The sequence below is a fragment of the Ochotona princeps genome, chromosome 6 (assembly GCF_030435755.1).
Source record: "Ochotona princeps isolate mOchPri1 chromosome 6, mOchPri1.hap1, whole genome shotgun sequence".
NCBI classification, from domain to species: domain Eukaryota; kingdom Metazoa; phylum Chordata; class Mammalia; order Lagomorpha; family Ochotonidae; genus Ochotona; species Ochotona princeps.
Window position 1 is genome coordinate 49,686,419 of NC_080837.1, and position 18,284 is coordinate 49,704,702.

At 35.1% G+C, this 18,284-nt stretch overlaps 1 protein-coding gene across 3 annotated transcripts in view; it reads right to left on the reverse strand.

Moving 5' to 3' along the window:
- Positions 1–18,284, reverse strand: part of NOVA1 (NOVA alternative splicing regulator 1) — a 141,068-nt gene that overhangs the window by 5,547 nt on the left and 117,237 nt on the right. For 2 of the 3 annotated variants that reach the window (XM_004584733.4, XM_058666282.1), the window contains exon 5: positions 1–858. This exon is cut by the window's left edge and continues 5,547 nt beyond it. In XM_004584733.4, the coding sequence (XP_004584790.1) occupies positions 1–858 (858 nt within the window). Of the gene's footprint in view, positions 859–10,106; positions 10,232–18,284 lie in introns of all 3 variants that reach the window. The other variant, XM_058666283.1, reaches the window with a different exon arrangement.

Sequence of the window (18,284 nt, forward strand, 5' to 3'; positions counted from 1 at the left end):
TTTGGAGATCTGTATCCTTGCACCAGTCAACTCCTGGTATTCCACTAATGTTTTCCCTCCTTTGCCAAGTATTGCACCAACTAAGTTTTCTGGCACTGCTATTTCCACTACATCCTTTGATCCATCTGTGGATTTTTCTGTTCCTAGAATGGCACTGGCAGCTAGGGGAGAAGCAGCTCCAAAATATCCATTGGTTGCAGCAGTAGCAGCAGCCAGGCTACCTAATGCGAATGTCCCCGCCGTACCGCCCGCTGTGCTGCCACTGGCTGAGGCTTCACTGGCATAGGTGGCCAACAAATTGGCTGCTGCTGCTGCTGGGTTGGCACTGGCAGCTGCTGCAGCCAAAGCCCCTGTTGCTGCTGCTTGACTGAGGCCTAACCCTAATGTGTTGAGATTATATCCATAGCTGGCTAATGTATTAAGTGCAGAGGTGATGGCCACCAGGTCATTGCCTGTGAAGCCAGATAAAACTGCTGGAAAGGCTGCAACGCCAGCAAGGTTAGCATGTCCTAATAACCCTGCAGCTGCCGCAGCAGTTGGTAACACTTCAGCAGTGTTTGCATAAGGAGATCCGGTTGGATTGGAATTTGCCACTGGACCTGTCACATTGGCATAACTGATATTGAGACAGCTGCCACTCTGTGGATCCTCTTGTATCTTCTGGATGATAAGTTCAACAGCTTTTCGGTTTTGTTCAGGTTCTCCACTCACAGTGACAACCCTCTCTTGCAAGTTGATCCCATCAGGTTTCTGGGAAAGCTGCACCCAAGCCCCTGACTGCTCCATTATAGCCTTCACAGTAGCACCTCCCTTCCCTATTATCAGACCTGCTGTGCTGTTGGGAACTATAATCTTTACCTGTAATTAAAAAAAATACGTATAAATAATACTTCTGCTTTGTGCATATACATTATATTAATTTGCTATCCTAGAAAAAGCAAAACAAATTGAAAACTAACTTAAACATAATTATGAAAGACAAATATCACAACTAAAAGTGGCTTTTATCATAGTTTAATTCAGTTGTCTTTAAATTTAAAATTTCCAAAGGTAAAAGCAATTTTCAGAACTAAATTATTCAACAAAAATTTCTAGGTCTCTGTGCAGTTGGCAGTGAAAAATAAGAAATTAGCACATTAAAAAAGGAAGCATAATTATACACCACTTGTTAACATTGTTATATAGCTCCAAAATCACAAGGCTGTTGATTATTCTTCACCTACTAAAGCTTTAAAAAATACTTTTCCTCAAAACCCATAAAAACAAAGAGTGCAGGATTATAATGCAAATGTAATAGATAACAGTAGAAAATTTTTACCTTGAGTGCCTTCAAAACATTAATTTCATGTTCCTTTTCATCTCATAATTGGTATTTATTATTCACAAATATAGTTTCATGATTGTTTTTGAGATGAAGACCAATAAAATAATTAATAATATTTAATTTTTCTACCACACCGACACTTTTAAGTTTAAAAAATAAACGGGATTTCCAAATAAGTAGTGATTTTAGAATTTCCAATTGCTTTGTGTATGTTACAGCTATTTGAGAATTATACTACCTACATTATCTAGCCACAGTTGCGAAATTAGTATTATTGATTAGGCACATAATTCACTTTTTAAAAAACAGGGATACTCTATTTACAAAAGATACTGAAGAATTCCTGCAGTCATATGGGCTATTACAAGAAACCAGGGTAAACATTTGAAGGAGAGGTGTGTTTGTTTATTTCTTGTGAAACATCCAAAGCACAAACACAGTAGATTTGGTTAAAGTCAATATGGAATTTTCCATAACTTTCTCAGATCAAAGCAGAGTTACTAGAATTTGGAATTTCGTTTTGGTAGCATGAAGGTACATACAATGAGGTTCTACAGCTCAATACTTGGGATTGTTGTGTCACTGACAAAGCACTGAAGTCAACTCCTTTCCTTTTCCAGATAATAAAGTGGACAGGGGGATAGAACTTATTGAAATTTGAGCAGACTCATTAGTTAATTTTAGCAGACTTGGTATTTTATTTTTAAAGGTTAAATCTGAGTAAAGTTTTATTTTTAGTAATACAGCCATGCATTTTCTACAATTTTGCACTTGGAAATGATAGCAAACAGGGAAGTATAATGCAAATTCTAATGAGGTCGCCTCTTGCTCGTTTGCACACACACACAAGCAAACTTCTCTATTTTTCTTCGTGCATATAATTTATAATCATGGTAAAAATTTGTTTTGCTGCAATACATTTTATGATCATCTAATTTTATGGAAATATATTTTTTGGAAATATTTCTTACGGATGTCAAACATATTCCTTATACCCTCTGATTTGCATTGTACATTAAGAATTAGATGGAGTAGTACTTTTTAACATGTGTTTTGTCCAGATTTCTTTTTTGTAGAAAGTTATTTGTTTGAAAAACTAATGTTATAAGCGGAAAGTGAAATCATGATGGTTCACTATGCCAATCATAACGAAAAATCTGAATCAATCCTGTTTCATGCACAAAAATATTGAGAAATATAAGGATATAAGTCTCTCAGTATTAAATATGGTTATGTTTTTAAAAAAGCATTTTTTTCTAAAATTCATACTCGTGATAAAATGCTAATGCTCCTGAAAACATTTACGAGCTGGCAAAGTATAGTGCCTTAATGTAATGTTATGGAAAATGTATTAATAAATCAAGAATATAAAAATATAAAAATATCTAGCATTATATGATGCTGTAATATTACTGCTGATTCACATGATGGCAACCCAGGAATAAAAGTAAACAGGGAAAGTTCATATTGGGGGAAATCCTACAGGTTATTTATAATAAATATTAAAATTTATCATTTTGTAACACCTCTACAAGAACATCCTAAGTTTTTATAAAATGCATGAAGGTAATACATTAATTTCTGTTATGTTATGCATTATTTTCAAACTCTATTCTGTTTATGGATTTTTTTTAAAGTGAGGACTGGTGGTTAAGACAATATACCAATGCGGGCCTCACACTGACAATCCTAGACAAGAGATTGTTTTCAGAAGTTTATTTTTCTCTTTACTAAGCTTTCTTTCTTTCTGCTTTTCAAACATTCTGAAACAACATATACCTCTGAAATACATCAACTTTTCCTAAAACTAAACATCATCTGTATGGTCTACGTCTTTGCAAATTAAAGAATGGCACCACGTCATATCAACTATCTTAATAGTAAAGATGTTTTTATGCAGTTAGTACTACTTTCTGGAATTTGTTTTTAATTATTTGAAATACTCTTAGATAAAACACCTATCAATCATAAATGTGATTTTATCTCATACTGATATAGGTCGCAAAAGTTTGCTGCTAAGGCTTATTTGTCCGCCCACATACATATGAAATAAAGGTGTGCCATGATTTAAGAACAGATATTTGCTCATATCTTAGTATTTGAAATATAATATGTTTCCTAACCTTGGGCAACAGACAATTCTGTATAAGATTACAGATATTAAGAAATTAAAAGAAATAAAAATGCAGTCATTACATTCTTAATTTAATAAATGTAAATATGTATAGTGACTAATAAAGAAATAGGTTATTAAATTTTACTTTGGATACCAGGACATGAAATCACTTCTGGACTTAAACTGTCATTTATCTCTGAAGAATTGAAGTAGCTGTGTTTATATCTCTCCGTACAATTATTAATGTAATATGACCATATGCAGGAAACAGACCTTCTGGAAAGGAGGTGGAACAAAAAGGAAAGCAATTCATTTGCATAATGTTGTAAAACAAGTAGCATGATAGTTACAGTTTATATTTAGGCTAGGGTGAAGAAGAAAGGAGACACCAATGTGGGGGCTTAGAGATGGTGAAAGACTCAATACTGCTGGGGAAACAAGGGAGAAGGAACACAAAGTAAGATGGCCTTTCTGTTCATTTCTTAGATATAGGCATACGATTTTACCAAAGGAAAAATCTCTGCATTGTTAAAAAATGATATGCAATGATAAAGAGCAAACTTTAATTACAAATATGGGTTTGTTTTTATTAATGTAGCCTGATAATACACTTACATAAACACATACCCTTATTTCTAAAGAACTTAGGGGTGTAAAGCTAACAACTGAATCTAAAACAGCACATAAATTATTTTGTGTAACATCTATATGACCAATTCAAATCTGTTCCTCACAGTTAGAAATGCTCATTCCCCTCCATTTAATTTATGGTTAACTAGATCTGAGAGTCGCTATTGAGATACCCAGGCCCGTACTGGAAGCTAGAGAGACACAGTCTTTAAAAAGTTCACAGATGGAGCAAAATACATGTGTAAACATGACAGCATAATAAAATCTTAAATATGTTGGCAAAAAATGACACAAAGAGTATAGAGAAGTCTAAATGGAAAGAACAAGTAAGAAAATCAGTGAAACGGTCACTTTGGTTTATAATTCTCATTGGGGTCTTTTTACTTTTTATTTGTTCAAAGTTATGATCTGTGGCAAATGAAAAATAAATCTAAATATGCAATGAATTAAAATTATGTCTTAGGAAACTCGATGAAGAGAGGAGAGAGAGAAGGCAGGACTGCGGACTGAGGACAGGGGAGTGAGGGAAGTGTGGTTATCTTCTTGGAATTGTACTTATGATATTCATATATCATAACTATTCTCTTTATATTAATAAGTAGAACATTTCTGAAAGACAGCAGTCATACGTATCTAAATCTCTTTCACGTTTTGAAGTCTGACTTACCTATTTGTGACAGAGAAGGAAGACCAGATCTTCCTTGACCTGGTTCACTCTCAAAACACCCAGAAGAGCCAGGCCTGGGCTAGGCTGACCCAGGCCTGGATCTTCATCAAGGTTTCCCTATGGGTGGAGGCCCACTGTCTTCTCAGGTGTATTAGTAGGGACCTGGATAGAAACCTGAGCAGCCAGGGCCCAAACTGGCACTCCAGTAGGAGATGTCCGTGTTGCAAGCTGTGGCTTATACCCTGCTATGCAACAACACTGGCTGTCTTTCACACTTTTAAACTACCAACAAACTCTCTTTTTAAACTATCAAATAGCTTCATAAATTTGTCAAGTATTGCTTCTTTTTTTGAGATTTCCTGTTACAAATCTAAGCCCACGTTAATAACACTGACCTACTTAAATAATTACATTAAGTAAAATAGCCTTTACCTAAATTTCTTTATTCTAGACTTACACTTATTTGGCAAATCAAATAGATATAAGATCATGGATAATGACATAATTAAGCTTACTACAAGTCGAATGTCCCTTATACAAACTGCTTTATGTTTTTTAAATTTTGGAATATGTATATATAGGTACTGAAAACTCTTAGGGGTAGGACCTAAGTTTAAACATTTAACTTATTTATGTCTGATATAAAACTTACATACACAGCCTGAAAGTAATTTGTATTATACTTGAGTATGCTTGTGTTTTGGCTGTCACACATCACAGTAAGTTAGTTACACAATATTCCACTCGTGGCATTATGTTAGTGCTTAAAAAGTTTTAGATTCTGTGATATCCAGATTTTGTATATTTAGATTAGCAACATTTAACCTGTAGAATCTTTTTCTTCTATTCCTAAAAGGTGGTAGTAACCTCCCTGCTAATGGCCTGGGAAAGCTGCAGGGAATGGCTCATGTCCTTGGGCCTCTGCGCCACTGTGGGAGACCCAGGAGCAGCTCCTAATTCCAAGCTGTGGAACATCTAGCTCTGGCTGTTGGGGCCATGGGGAGTGAACCACCCAACAGAGGATCTCTCGTTCTGTCTCTCCCTCTCTTTGCAACTCTGACTCTCAAGTAAAATATATAAATCTTTTGAAAAATGATAGTGAAATTACTATTTCTGTGTTTGCAATCATAAAATAATTTCTTTAAGATTCTTATGGTGATTAATACAACTGCTGCATAGGTCAGTTTTAATATGGGCATGTACTAAAAATAAACATTAAGATAAATAAATTTGCTCTTCTGCTAAATAAGAATTCTAATTAATTATGGACTTGGAGCTAAAGAGGAATCAGTATCCATAAGCATCATATCTCCTCATCATCCAGTCAGGAAAATTATTAAACTGTTCCATAAAATGTAACCTAAAAACAGATAAAAAGAAAATTTCAGCGTAATTTGACATCTTTCTCAGTCAACAGTATAGATTATTTGGGGTTGCTGCATTATATCCTAGTTATTTGTGACTTTTCATATAAACAGAAATTCCTGTCAGTAGAGGGTATCTCCTATTTCACTCCCTTGTATCTTCAGTCACTCATAAAGCTGGTATATAACATCTCCTCTTCTGGCAACAGAACCTCAAGGCTTGCACTCAAAAACACTCTTGCTTATTCTTAGTGTATGTGCTATGCATGGGGCTGATAGTCTTTCCCTACCGCTAGGAATAAATACCATCCAGGTATGACATGTCACTTTTTCCTCATCTCTAGCAATTATATGGGATCAGCACACAATACAGGGGAGTACAGTGAGACCTAGCCAGAGAATGGTTAGGAAGATAGATGGAGGTATTTGTGTTCCTAACATAAGGGAGTGTAAGTCTGGCCATAATGTAAAAAGAGAATGAATCAGACTGAAAATAAAGCTAAAAGTTAAAAGAGGTTCTAGAAACTGAATGAGAGAAAACCTGAGAGCATTTTGGTATTTGAATATAGCTTGATGCAAAGCCAATTATATAAGTCTCTTTGAGTTGAATTTTTATAATCTGTAAATGACCAAGCAGCATCTAAAAGTATTTTGTGTTCTTATTAATATCACATATTACCAAAACAATAGCGTGTTTCTCAATGCCTAATAGTCAAGATTAAATTATCTTTTATCAAGATACATCTTACACAGACTAATTAGGAAAAATATCTTCCACTTCCCTAAATATTAAACATTGGGCATTAAGGCTAGTTAGTAGTGTCCACTGGAGATGCAACTGCCTACTCTGATGGATTTTACTGAATTCTCACCCAAAGAAAATTGAAAAAAATGTATAATCCTTTCTTTGGATTATAGACTTCAAGTACAAAAATAATAGCCTTCAAAAATGTACTGATTTGACAAGATTGAAAAACAGCTTCAAGAATACAAGTACCTACACAGATTTTAAAATCAGCTCTTACAACTCTACATGCCTGTTTAATCGACTTAGTTTATAAAATGCTGTATTAGTTTACTTGAAAAACAGAAAAAGAACAGGGAAGGGAGTGGTGGTGAAGAGAGATCTCCATCCCCTGGATCAATACTCAGATTCTCACAACAGCCAGGGTTAGCCAAGCTGAAGCCAAGAGGTTGGAACTCAATAACCTGTGGTCCCCCCACCTCTTCAAATTATATGTTAGTAGGAAGCTGGAATCGGAAGAGGAGTCAGCGTTTGAACTAAGGCACTCCAATAGAGTCTGGTACCACAAGCGATGGCACTTGTCGCTAATCTACTTACTTTTAATACAGGCAACATGTTTCACAGGAGTATCTACCTGTCATCATAAGCACATGCTGTCTTTTCTCATGTATGGTTTTGTTCTACTCATTGCCAGCCCCAAATTTTAACCCTGAAAGCCATCTGCGATTTCTGTTACTCCCTAGATTTTTACATTCTGTTATGTGCCCATTGGTATTTTCACCTCTCCAAATGCTTTTGTGCAGTCCTACTGACTGCAAAATTCTAAGTGAAGTATACTGTGGTATAATAGTCTCAAGAATCGGTAGTTGAGATATGACGTCTCACTGGGAAATTATGTAATCCTTGTCAGATCACTTACAATTCACCATCTACCAAATCATGCAATTTGAGAAACTTGTTGATGAGCATTTATTGCAACATTATGGAAAAAAAAACCTTCAATGAGCACCCCTTAAATCTGCCGCTGAATTATCTATACTGTTTTTGTAGACGTTCAAAATTCCCTAACTTGTTTTTCCAGCTTCATCTTGCATGACAGGTTCCTGACTACAGTCTATATTAGTTGTTTTTCTGTCCTCGTTTTTGTTCTTCCATTTGTTCCAACTGACTGGAAGGTTATCTATGTACACACACTGTTCATAAATCTTTGTTGAAAGCTTACATGTCATGCAAGAGCAGTTTAAATACAACGTACTTTGAAAAGTCAAACCTGATTCCCTAAAATTTGAAGTGTCAAAGTATTTTTCTACGTTTTCTATTATGTTATTTAATGAATGCTGATTGCAGCTCAACAGATATTTATCTCTTACAAAATCAAACCTTCCTAAAGAAAAATGCCTTATTTAATTTAGCGTTTCACATTTGCATTTGATTGAAGTTTCTAAGCAGATAATTGTTAAGAATATAAAGCAAAAAACATCTGGATATGTATAAGAAATAAATAATACACTGCTGAAGATCTCATGACTACATCATCTGTGTGTGTTAACGTGTTTGTGTGCTCATGTGTATAAATGTATGACTGGTTCTTAAGCCAAGAATAACTGTCTCTATTCTTTGTAAAGTCTAAAACCAAATACCCTATCACATATTTAAATATTTGTAAATATAAATGTGCAGCTATCTTAATCTTACGAAAAAAAACTAATGAAATCAACAGATGTACAGTCACTAAATGTCATCTTCCTAAATTTTCATTGTGATACTGTGTTTTTCTTAAAGTTTTTTGTAATTCTTATTTTTTATTTCAAAAAGTAGTGACATAAAGAGGGAGAGACATCTCTTGGTTCTTTTCCCAGATGGAAAAAATGGCCAGGGTCAGGCTGGACCAAATCCAGAGTCTGGAACTGTATTCAGTTTTCCCATAAAAGTGGAAAGGGTCCACCTGTTCCAGCCTCTTGTGCTGCTTTCCCAAGCCAATGGGTACAGGGCTAAATTTGAAGAGCATGTGGGACTTGAACCAGCATTCCATCATGGTGTGCTGAAGTCATAACTGGTGATTCAGCCCGCTGACTCACAATACCAGCTTCAGTTTCTTACTCTTAAATTTGCGTCTGGGTTTCATTATGATACAAAACGTGGTTCATTCAAAAGGTCTACAATACAAACATACTTGTGTTTACTTGATCAAATTGTGCCTTAGTGCTCGCTTCAGCAGCACATATACCAAATTGTGCCCTAGATCAATACAATGGCTCAAGTTATAGTTTCTTTTGAATCATAACCACAGGCCTTAACTGATAGCAGTTAATTCCCTTCCTTTTCCTTGTTTCAAACAATAGCGTTTTTAGCACAAAAAAGACCTGCAATGTAAGATTAAGTGTCTTGGAGCTTGCATAGCCTGTGTAAAGCTGCCACATCCCATTTGAACATCTGTTCAACTCCTGGCTGTTCCACTTCCCATCCTGATGGCCTGGAAAACAGGGGAGGATGGCCCAAGCATTAGGAATTTTGGCCATTAACCCAAGAATCCAGATGGAGAGAGTCACACAGGAGTTCTTTATTCCAGCTGGAGACGTAGCAGTGGGAAAGGGAGAGAAAACAGGAGAGAGGAAGATGGCTACAGGAAGGGGGAGAAGGCAGAGAGCAGGGAGACAAAACGAGAGATCTCTTGCCATAGTTCAGGAGGGGACTGCAAAGGAGAAAGAGAAGAGTAGAGAGCAGAGCAGAGAGCACGAAGAGCTGAGAACCAAGAGAACTAAGAGTGGGGAGATCTGACAAAGTTGCGTCTAGAGCTCAGAGCCCAGAACAGAGATCAGAGACAGCAGAACACCAACAGCAGGACAGCAGAGAACCCAGAGAAAGAGGGGGCATGTTATAGCCCAGGGGCAGGTACTGGGAGCACAGGGTCACACAGGGATTGGTAGATGTGGTGGTAGGCGGGGCCATGGTTATGGATCCACAAGGGATTGGTGGATAGGGCTGTCAGGGAACAAGATGGGGCGTGAGACTAAAGAGCCGAAAATTTCAGAAATTAAACAAACCAAAACCTAACCTTAAGAAACCAAAACTTAAGGAACTGAAACCTAAGGGAAAGAGAAACCTGAGGGAAATCAAAACTGAAACTTAAGGGTACTGAAACCCAAGGAAAGTAACTAGTTAAAGCTGTAGCAAGTGTAAAATGGTGGGGATCTCATCAGTCTTCGGAGCTGATGTTCAAGTCAATCCTCCCATCAGATGTTTAGGCCCCTATCACTCACGTGGGAGACCCAGAAAAAACTCCTGGCTCCTGGCTTCAGTCTGGCCCAGCCTCAGCTGTCGCAGTGGTGTTATAGCCATTTGGGGAGCGAATCAGTAGATGGAAGATTCTCTCTGTAAATTCTGCCTAACAAGTAAAAGAACAAATCTTTAACAGCAAACATTAAGTGCCCTTTGAAGTTTTCAAAGCAATTGTACTAATTTTTGTCTTCTTCCAGAAGTTTACACTCTTTTTCCCCCTCTCTCATCACATTAGTTCACTTTACCCTTGAAGCATCATTATTATTTTCTTTTTTCTGGTGAATGATGAGAATGTTTTAAAGATACATCACATTATGTCCAGGAGAAGGATACACGTTGGAATAAGTAGAAAAAAAAAAAAACTCAATACTTTCTAGGTAAACAGTAGAAAGGGGAGAGCAGCCCTTCCAGTGATTCTTGTAATTTCAAGACAATAAATATTCTAGAAATAATTATATCAAAACAGAAAACCCTGAGAAATAAGTAACTATGAGGAAAAGAGGAAGGTATTAAATGATAGACTATACAGGACAGGCTGTTATTTTTAAAATGAAAATAATTTGGGGTATGATCTTTTTTATGCTTACTAAGCTAGACTTTTTTTTTTTTAAGATTTTATTTATTTTTATTGGAAAGTCAGATACAAAGAGGAGGAGAGACAGAGAGAAAGATCTTCCGTCCGGAGCTGGATGGGAAGTGGAGGTGCCGGGATTAGAACCGGTGCCCATATGGGATCCCGGGGCGTTGAAGGCGAGGACTTTAGCCACTAGGCCACGCTGCCGGGCCCTAAACTAGACTTTTTAAACTGAAATTTTGTTCGCATTTTTCATCATCATCCAGTTTTCAAGTTTTAAAAAATTATTTCAAACCATTATTATCTTTGTTACTATTTTAAACCTCTTCTTAGCCATGTTCTTCCAGGACATATGTAACAACATAAATGTTCAAAGTACTTGGTTGTGGATTGTTAAAAAAAGTACATCTGAAGTATTTGCATCTTTCATATGGTAACAATGGTCTTGATAGAATGTTCTAAATTGAATTTAATATTTAACAAAGAAAAGGTTATGAACATAAAAATAGTGACTATGGTCACTAAAGTAGCTTTGCAGGAAAAGGGGTAAAAGGTGACAATAAAAGGTATTTGACTTTGGACACCCTGAAATGCCTACCAGACAACCGTAAGAAGATAGCAAACAAGTGAATGGAAATGAGTCTGTATCAGAGGAAATGTATAAGTTAACACAGAAATAGAGTTTAAAGTCGTGATAATAGCTAAGGTTATCTAGGGAGAGGTAAAATTGAACCACCAATTTACTGCACAATGATATTTAAGAAGTCAGTAAAAAAGAAAAATATTTAACTTCCAAGATAATAAAATATATGAAAGTCAGAACAAATTACTCAAACCAAAATTAAGTACATTAAATGTCAATAATAAATGGAATAAATTATTAATTTTTCTTTTTAAAGAAATATTTGTGACAGTTTGGATTGCATTTTGGAAATACCCTGTAGTAGTCACAAATTTATGCAATGAGCATGATTTTTACTTAACTTATTTCATTCTGCAATCTATCTGGGAAGTTATCCAAAACACGGAAACATGGAGAATGTCATGTATACTAAATGGTAGGGAGCTCTTATATAAAATAATATGGAAACACCAATATGAAATTTTTAAATGCATAAACATGTAAGTGGAATTTAAATAATACAAATATTGCATGCAGCTAAGAGTGAAGTGAAGGGAACAACCAATATTGGATTTCAAATGAGTTTTTTCCTTAAAACAAATAAACTTTTATTTTGATTTTGTTTACTTGGGGAGTAAATCAGCAGATGGAAGATCTATTTCTCTCCCTCTTAGCATTTCCTCAAGCCCCTTTCTTCTCTTTATATTTTTTCTGCCCTTTGTTTCATTTTTCAAATAAATGAATGAATAGATTTTTAATGGTCTTAACACCTCTATTTTTATTATTTTTCTTATGGTGTAACAAAGACGAGTAGATATTTAAGTGCATATATATGAATAAATGCTAATTGTATGAATATTGATAAGTATTGGAAAACAGATTTAGAAAAATATTTTTAAATTTTAAACAAAAAAATCATAAATAAGAATCATGAAATTAAGCCTAATATCAAATGGAAACACAACATTTCAGATTAGAAAACAATGCTAATCTAGAAATATAAAGCCTTTTAATATTTTGGGTTTTCTCGTGGATTAATATTTATAATGTAACCAAATTAAATATGGTAATATGGAAAGTAATATTTCAACTACACTTAAAAATGTCTGAATTTAATATTATGTGGCCAAGTAATTAATTATAAATAAGTCTTTCATAATTTGTACTTTTATTTTGTTTTCATGAATTTTTAAATCAGTTTACCACTAAAATATTATTTGTTAACAATACTGATGTGATATACTTTTATATAATTTAAGACATTGTTGAAATTATAATTGCATGTGTTTGTTATTTTATACTAACTGATTATGCAATTCTTATATTTTAATTTCTGCTAACAGTTTTCTAAAGACAATATATTTAAAAAAGAAAGAAAGAAAAAGAGGGCCCAGCACTAAAGTTCTTGCCTTGAATGCTCCGGGATTCCATATGGGCACTGGTTCTAATCCCGGCAGCCCCACTTTCCATCCAGCTCCCTTCTTGTGGCCTGGGAAAGGATTTGACAATGACCCAAAGCCTTGGGATCTTGCACCCGTGTGGGAGACCTGGAAGAAGTTCCTGGCTCCTGGCTTTGGATCGGTGGGTGCAGCATTGGGCATTGCAGTTACTTGGGGAGTGAATCATCAGATGGAAGATCATCCTCTCTGTCTCCTCTCCTCTCCGTATATCTGACTTTGCAATAAAAATAAATAAATCTTTTAAAAAAAAGAAAAAGCTGCCTGTAATTCAGCATCTCAAAATTTAAAGTCTGAAAGTCACAAATGATTGTCTCTAAAACCTGAAAATGGCATGAATTATGTTATTTCATTTACATGTAAGATAAATGTTCTCTAATACATTTATATATAGATGTATTTTTGCAATTTAACAAATTGTATTGTCAGTTACAAAATTAGGTTCTTCAACTGGTTATGCATTAAAGCAGTTCAATTGTAATATTTCATGACTTTCAAGTAAGAACACACTTTTAAGATTCTTATTTGTTTAAAAGCAGTTTGAAGTCATCTAATCAAACAAGATTTCTTTCTTTTTTGAAAATATTTTTAAAGATTAAGTGAGTAAGTGCATCATCTAAGTACAAAAAGAAAAAAATATAGCTAAACAGAGCAGCAGTCATTTAGAGATAAAAGAAAAACTAGATGTGTTACCTCTGGAAAACTACTAACTCTAAGATTCAAATTTAGAACAATAAGGCCAATAGATTTTGTCTCAAGGTTAGAGCAGGTTAAGATGCTTGCATCCTATATTAGAGACTTGGGTTTAATACATGTCCAATATCCAGCTCTGCCTCCGGACCACTGGCAGTCTTGAGAATAAAGACCTGGGAGGTAGCCATGATGGCTCGAGCAATTGTGTTCTTGCTATTCATTTGGAAGATCTGGGTTGAGCTCCCACCTCTTGGCTTCAGTCTGGCCAACTCCTAGCTATGGTGGACATTTGGGAAGTGAATCAGTGGGTTGAAGAGCTCATATGCTCTCTCCCCAAATACATAATTAAACAAAACAAAATAAAACAATTTTTCATTCTACAGTGAGTAGGCATCAAATTTCTTAATGCAGCAAAAACAAAAAGTGAACTTTATCTAGGAGCAGATCAAAAACAACAAGAAATGGCAAACTTGCCTACCTATAAGCTAATATTAAACATGGTATTCTTTGTATCTTTACCAATGCCTGAGCCATGCATGGTATGTAAAATAGGTAATATTACAAAGCAACTATTTAATGAACTCATTCCCTTGAATCTGAAAATATGAAAACCCTAGTCTTTTCCTAAACATATAAATGTCTTCACATAAAATTGTACCACTGAAAGGGACTAAAAGCCACGTAATCTGATATTCAATGGTGTTTTTTTAAACTGATTTGGGAACAGGACAAAGTGTAACTTTTAACTTGTCATCAGGGAGAACTGATTTCCTCACTAGGTATGGAAAACTTAGTGTACAGCAGAGCCTACGAACAAACCTAGAAGTTAACAAAGAATGCCTGTGGGTAAAAAGCACTAGTATGTTTTCTTTCCATAAATCTGACAACAATATTGCTAAATAATCTCTTTAAAACCACTAATGTTGGGCCCGGCGGCGTGGCCTAGCAGCTAAAGTCCTCCCCTTGAACGCCCCGGGATCCCATATGGGCGCCGGTTCTAATCCCGGCACCCCTGCTTCCCATCCAGCTCCCTGCTTGTGGCCTGGGAAAGCAGTCGAGGACAGCCCAATGCATTGGGACACTGCACCCGCGTGGGAGACCTGGAAGAGGTTCCTGGTTCCCGGCATCGGATTGGTGCGCACCAGCCCATTGCGGCTCACTTGGGGAGTGAATCATCGGATGGAAGATCTTCCTCTCTGTCTCTCCTCCTCTCTGTATATCCGGCTTTCCAATAATAATAAAATCTTTTAAAAAAAACAAACCACTAATGTTATCTGAATACAAATATTGCAAAGATAAGAAAAATTCTGCCTTTATTTGGCAATAATCAAAGCCCACTGATGCTATCTGAAAAATCACTTTTGTATAAAAAACTAAGTTATATTTATTCATTAGTAAACCATTACTATTCTCAATTTAAAAAGTATCTTCCAAATTCTGTACACATGCTTTCAATTTAGTGTTTCAAAGAACAAAATGTATTGTTTCATAAAAAAGTCTTGTCGAATCAAAGCTTGAGCAAAAGTGACAGTTTTATATACTACAGGTATAACTTTAAAATAAACTAATGCACACTTACTATATAGTAAATAATTTCCAAAATACTTTAAGGTTTCAAAAAACATTTCTCTAATGTTTCTGTTACAGGTGCCTAGTCTCATGTTAGACCTACCAGATAAGACTCTGCAGAGGTAATTTTTATATAAAGATAGGAATGACAAATTTTAACATATTAAAAAATATTACATGTTTTACACAGTTATTTAATTCAACATAATACTGACTTATGAAACAAATTCCACTCAGTTTGTCAGTGACTAAGTGCCTTTCTGGGTCTGAAGCCTCTCTCTAAGGTTCCTTCCTCGAACTCCTCCATAAAGCATCCCTAGACTAAGGAAAAAAAAGACTCAGGCAACTCAAATCCAGGTAATAATGCCAAAAGCAATCAAATCCTTCCCCCGAGACCATTTCACCTTCTTTAAAACGTGTGTAGCACAACTGCAGTATCTTTTCCATCCTGTTTTGCATCCTCTTAGCTAACATTTCAGAAAATGAAGTAGACATATAAGCAGAAAAAGTCATACTTTGTCATCACACCAAGGATGTGTGAAAAGAAGATGCTTTCTTCCTTGTGATAGAGTCAAATGTTTCCAAGCAATTTAGCTTTCTTCTGTTAATATAGTATGAATAAGTAATATGAGATAGTTTACATACTAACATATATTTGAACTCATTATAACTTTTGACAATGTAAATAATGCGCAATATGCAATATTTTGTCTAGCATCTGCTTTAGTGAATTAATCTTATAGGAGATGCAAAAAAACTGCAATGTAGATGTTCTTATACCAACATAATAGAAGCAAGCTTATTTCCTATGCCCTTGCTAGCATTTTGAATTACAAAATTACATATCAATTCTCATATTTCTGTGTTATTGACACAGAAACAAAAATTTGTATATTCAGCCCAAGAAAAGTAAAAACCTTGTCATTTTGAGTCTCACTTCCTTAACGCATAGTGCAATTAAATATCTTATATATTTATTGAACATTTCTATTTTCTCATCTGTAAATGGCTTTTTAATAATCTTTGCCCAATTTATTGCTTTCCCACCCTGAGGAATCCAGGCGTTATTACCATGTAGAGAAGCTAATTAACCGTCACATGTCTTCAATATATTTTCCAAAGATGTTGTTGCTTTTTGCTTATTAATCGTGCTTTCTGCTAATATTTATTTGTAACATGTGCTCCACTCAGCATTAACATTAACAAAACAAAAATCACAATAGAAGGACTGTGATATTAAGATAAACAGATGTAACTGGTCAGTGAAATAGCACAGAGATTTCTAAAAGTTTGGTGTTCTGCTATACCAAAATGTGTATACATTCAAACTTATTCTTTTTTGCTTTAGATTTCCTTCTTTCATGAGAAAATTATGTTTATTTCAAATACCATACTTCCATCAAATAGTCTTACGGTTTTAATTTTGAACCTCTTGAGATTTCTTTACACTATCGGAAGGGATTTTTATTTACCTCAAGGGCACAGTCAAGTATATCAGCACTATAGCCTAAAACATCCTTCTTTTTTCACATTTCTTATTTTCATTTCAACATCTAAACTACACACAGGTTGAGCGCTATAATCAATGACATCTCAATGGAGATACCTAAATATTAATACTTGGAAAAATTTTCAAATGTGTATAGTTAACGCCCTATCTTATCTCTTTTATCTTCAAAAGTTAAGCTGGGATGATGTGCCCTTTCCCCAATCCCCCAGGATTGTTCTTAAAGCATATTATACAGAACAGATTAATCATTACATCTTGACTAGCTAATGAGCTCAGCGTATTCTTCAAAAGAAGTTCTTTGGCATTTACAAAGCAGAGGGAAAGAGAATCGAATTGCAGAGTTTCTTTTATTGTTGTTCTGGCTTTTTGCTTAAAGAACTGGAAATTGGTCAAAAGCTGTCCATACTTTAAAAAACTAGTGAGGGAAAACCCATTTGAAAACCCTGCTATTGACAAAATTAACGACAAAGTCTGAGTTCTGACATCAGTCATTCATTTCGACATTACGAGGTAAGAAATTCATGCTTCAAAATGACAAGCAATCTGTCTTCTAAAATAAATTAAAGTGATGCTTATATATTTCTCTAGACCCAGGTCATGTTGTAATTCTTTTAAGTAGATTGGTTCATTTCAGAATCAAGATTGTATACAGTAGACATTATTTTCATTTCTTAAGTAAACATAAATGGTAAAATGAAAGATAATGCTTGAAATTTAAGAAGCATGTGGCAATACTTGAAGCCAGCATGGTGCCCAAAAGTCTAACAGCTCTAATTCTAAATTATGATGCCTTTCTTTATCATAGAGTAAAACTCACATATTTGCTTGGATTTGGGTCACAGATCTCTGTACTGTTCACTAACCATTTATACATCTGTTTGTGTTAATATTACAGTGCCTTTTTGAAATTATTTACTTATTTGAAAGGCAGAATGACAGAGAAGGCAGGGAGGGAGATAGAAAACGAAAGGGAGAGAGCTATCTGGTGATTCACCTCTCAAAAGGCCATGACAGCCAGATACAGGCTAGCAGCCAGGAAATCCACCTGGTCTCCAACTTGGGTGGCAGGGGCCCCAAGTTCTTGAGCCCATCTTCAGCTGCTTTCCCAGGCATGTTAGCAACCAGATGGATCAGAATATGGAGCAGCTGGGAACTTCAACTGGTACTCTAATGCTGGATGCTATATCACAAGCCACAGGTAAACTTACTACACAATAAAGCTAGCCCTGGTACTACAATGTTTTATACAATATTTTAAAGCTTAGTAAACATATCTTTTCCAAAAATAGTTCTTTGCTGGTAATTATTTATTTGTCCAATTGTAATTGTTATGCCACTGTATGAGACTATCAAAATCATCATGCTTTTTTTCTCCTTCAACAATATCATGAAATGGGGATACTATAAACATTTCAATAAATGTGTATTTCACCTTAAAAATCAATGTTTTTATAATATTACAACTTCTTTTCAAAATTAAAGTTAGTCTTCCATTTATTAATATGAATTCTGTGTTTTGATTGAATTTACTCTTATGAATACGCAAGGGCTTGTGCATGTACAGGTGTCTGACACATGCTAGACAGAACCATAAGAACCATAAGAAATTATACCTCATACTGGCAATTTCTTAAAGCTCATTATTTGATACAGTATATAAAATATGATAAAAAATTTAATATGTTCATTAAAAAACATCGGAATTTCACCATTTTATCCTAGGATTCTCTTAAA